Consider the following 2,850-nt stretch of genomic DNA (forward strand, 5'->3'; position numbering starts at 1 on the left):
AAATAAACCTACCATTAAAATGATAGACTGTTCATTTATTTTTAGCTGGGCAAACTTACAAAATCCCCACGGGATATATATATAGTATATGTGTATTTGTTTTTCTTCTTTCCCAGCCATCATCTTACTTATTTTAACCAACACAGCAACACCTATGCATTGATGGATAACGGTACTTTTACTTTGATAAGAGTACCTGTTCCACCACTGAAGAAATTCCCAGCAATTATTTTTAAATGATTTGTTAATTGTGACTCTTTCCCACAGGGCGTTTGGAGGTGTGTTTGATGGGCTGCCAGGACCTGTTGGAGTATGTTCCGGGCCGGGACCGTGGGTCCAGCGCCTCCTCCTCCTCTGGGAGTCTCTCGGAGGGGAAGACTGTGAAGGTGAAGGCCGGCCTGTCCGGACGAAGCGCCAACGGCAAGACAACCAAGACTGAGGAGCTGTCCTGTAAGTCAAACTGCAACCAACACTTTTAAGGTCATATTACCTCCCTTCATGAAAGTCAAGCAGCTATGTTTACATTTCATTTGGTCTCCTGGTATTTATGGTTTGTATGAGTTCCTGTGGGTGGAATCTGGATCTGTGTAGGACACACACACACACACACACACACACACACACACACACACACACACACACACACACACACACACACACACACACACACACACACACACACACATAAAATAAACGGTATTTGCATACATTAATAATATCCTAGCAAATCCATTATAATAATAATAATACATTTGATTTATGAAGCACTTTATCAGGTGCTCAAAGACGCTTTACAGAGGTAAAAATTAAGATTAAAAGTCAAATGAATATCGATCAATAAAACCACATTTGTCACAATGACACGACATCAATCACACATTAAAAGCTTGTCTGACAAGGTGAGTTTTAGCCATTTCATTCAAATGTAAACTATCCATTTCATTCAAATGAAATGGATCTTAGTGCCTATAACAAGTCTTACGAATATTTTGACATGTGGCCTAAACTACTCAATGCAGTAAAACTGAAATGATATAAATGTAACTGATAGAGATATACCTAACTACAAACGACAGATATAGATATTGAGGGTCGGGGGCTTTAAAAGCAAAAAATGATACTGCTCACCAAGCTTAATTATGGAAGAATATGGCTGTCACCATGACAACAAACAATGCTGCTCTCTTTCTTATCATACAATATATTTGTTCTGTGTCTGTCAGCGGAAATCAGTGCTGTGCTGAAGGTGGACAACAGGATCGTGGGGCGTTCCCAGTGGAGGCCTCTTGGTAAAGAGGCGTGGGGCCAGAACTTCAACATCGAACTGGAGCGGGTCAGTGGCTGCACTGCAACAGACCCTCAAACTAACTCATACACAACTGCTCTTATCTAATGCTTACTCCACAATCCTGCTTGAAACCTGAGAACTAACTAAGTTGCTGTTCCTTGACTGTAATACTGCAGTGTTACAAAAAATATATTTATAGTAAAACTGCTGTCTTAGAAAGAGCAGTATTTGAATATAAAGAAAGTGTGGTTCACATGTTACAGATAGAGGGTAATGATGGTGTTGTCTAGGAAGTACTAAATAACTAAAGGTTAATTTAATAATGTGCTGCACAGTGTTTCCGCCAGACCAGGGCTGAGAGGGCGTCCACCCCGAGAGCGGGGGGGGGGGTTTGAATTTTGACTTGAGCCGTCCTTATAGCTACTGTCATTTTACGTTAGTGAGCCGGATCATTTGGCTCTGCTCTCTTAAAGCGCCGGCTGTTACGGCTCCCAAGCGGCTCTTCATGTTACCACAGTTAACCACGGAGCCTCAGTTTCGCCGCTGCGAGGCTCTGGTGCTCGCAGCTCACGCGCGTGCTCCACTAAAACCCCCCCGCTCGGGGCGTCCAAATCGCGCACGTTCCGTGTTGTCCTGTAGCAGGCACCTTCGATGTCGGGGAAACGATCTTCAATACTCTGAAAAGAATCCCACCAGATGTCCTTGTCCTTTTTCGTCATTTCAAACGATAAAAACTCTTCTCTCGAATTATTAATATTTTTGGACGCCCTCGGCTCGCGTTCAGGGCTTCCCGAGCTGAATAAGGGCGTCAAATGACGGCAAGACGGACCCCTGGCGGAAACGCTGCTGCTAGCTCAATATATTGTTTAGAATTGCATCTGTGGACAGCCCTGCTCCTCCGATCGTGCTTTAAAGAAAAGAAAATGATAATCATAAAACACATATGAGGCATCAAGTAACATTTTCTGTAAGAAAACGATTACACTTCTCCAAAAAGAGAAGTCACCTGTACACATGCTTCACTATCCATGCTGACTATAAAGGAACCAGCCGATTCGAATCATCTGTATTATTGGGCCTAATGTACCCTACAACAGTTAACCATGATCAGCCCGCTGTCAAATAGTTCCAGAGACTCTCTTCTTGCTGTCTCCTCTTCATGATAACTGCTGCAGTTTGTGTTCAACTAACACTCGTTTATTGCAAAATGTCATCTGAATGTTCCCTAATGGTGAACATCTGTCAACATCAGAACAATAACACAGAGCTGTCAGTGAGTCTCTGCTAATCCTCGGACATTTGATCTAATCTGGCTTTACCCTTACACCCCCCCCCCATCCCTAAGACTCATGTTTAGATATTGCAGCTCTTATTCCAGCTCTCATTCTCTGTCTATCACTCAGCCTTCACATTTAAAAGGACAAGTCATGGGGAGTACAAAACAATAATGCTGCTCCACCAAATGTATTCATTCAGCATTTGGCAGGCAAAGATGTGATGAAATCCTGTGTGTGTGTGTGTGTGTGTGTGTGTGTGTGTGTGTGTGTGTGTGTGTGTGTGTG

The 2,850-nt window shown here is 43.0% G+C and overlaps 1 protein-coding gene across 1 annotated transcript; it reads left to right on the forward strand.

Annotated features, from left to right (window-relative positions):
- The first annotated feature begins 261 nt into the window (after positions 1 to 261).
- Positions 262 to 1,393, forward strand: LOC104942807 (serine/threonine-protein kinase N2-like). Its single transcript, XM_010768107.1, has 2 exons — positions 262 to 450; positions 1,224 to 1,393. The coding sequence occupies exons 1-2, from the start codon at positions 288 to 290 to the stop codon at positions 1,391 to 1,393; spliced, it is 333 nt and encodes a 110-aa protein (XP_010766409.1). The 5' UTR covers positions 262 to 287.
- Positions 1,394 to 2,850: the final 1,457 nt, after the last annotated feature.

The sequence above is a fragment of the Notothenia coriiceps genome, unplaced genomic scaffold (assembly GCF_000735185.1).
Source record: "Notothenia coriiceps isolate Sejong01 unplaced genomic scaffold, NC01 NC01_scaffold00005134, whole genome shotgun sequence".
In the NCBI taxonomy this organism is placed as follows: domain Eukaryota; kingdom Metazoa; phylum Chordata; class Actinopteri; order Perciformes; family Nototheniidae; genus Notothenia; species Notothenia coriiceps.

Coding starts and splice junctions, on each gene's coding strand:
- LOC104942807 (XM_010768107.1), top strand. CDS start 288: ATGGGCTGCCAGGACCTGTTGGAGTATGTTCCGGGCCGGGACCGTGGG. Junction 451..1,223: donor CAAGACTGAGGAGCTGTCCT/GTAAGTCAAACT, acceptor TGTGTCTGTCAG/CGGAAATCAGTGCTGTGCTG.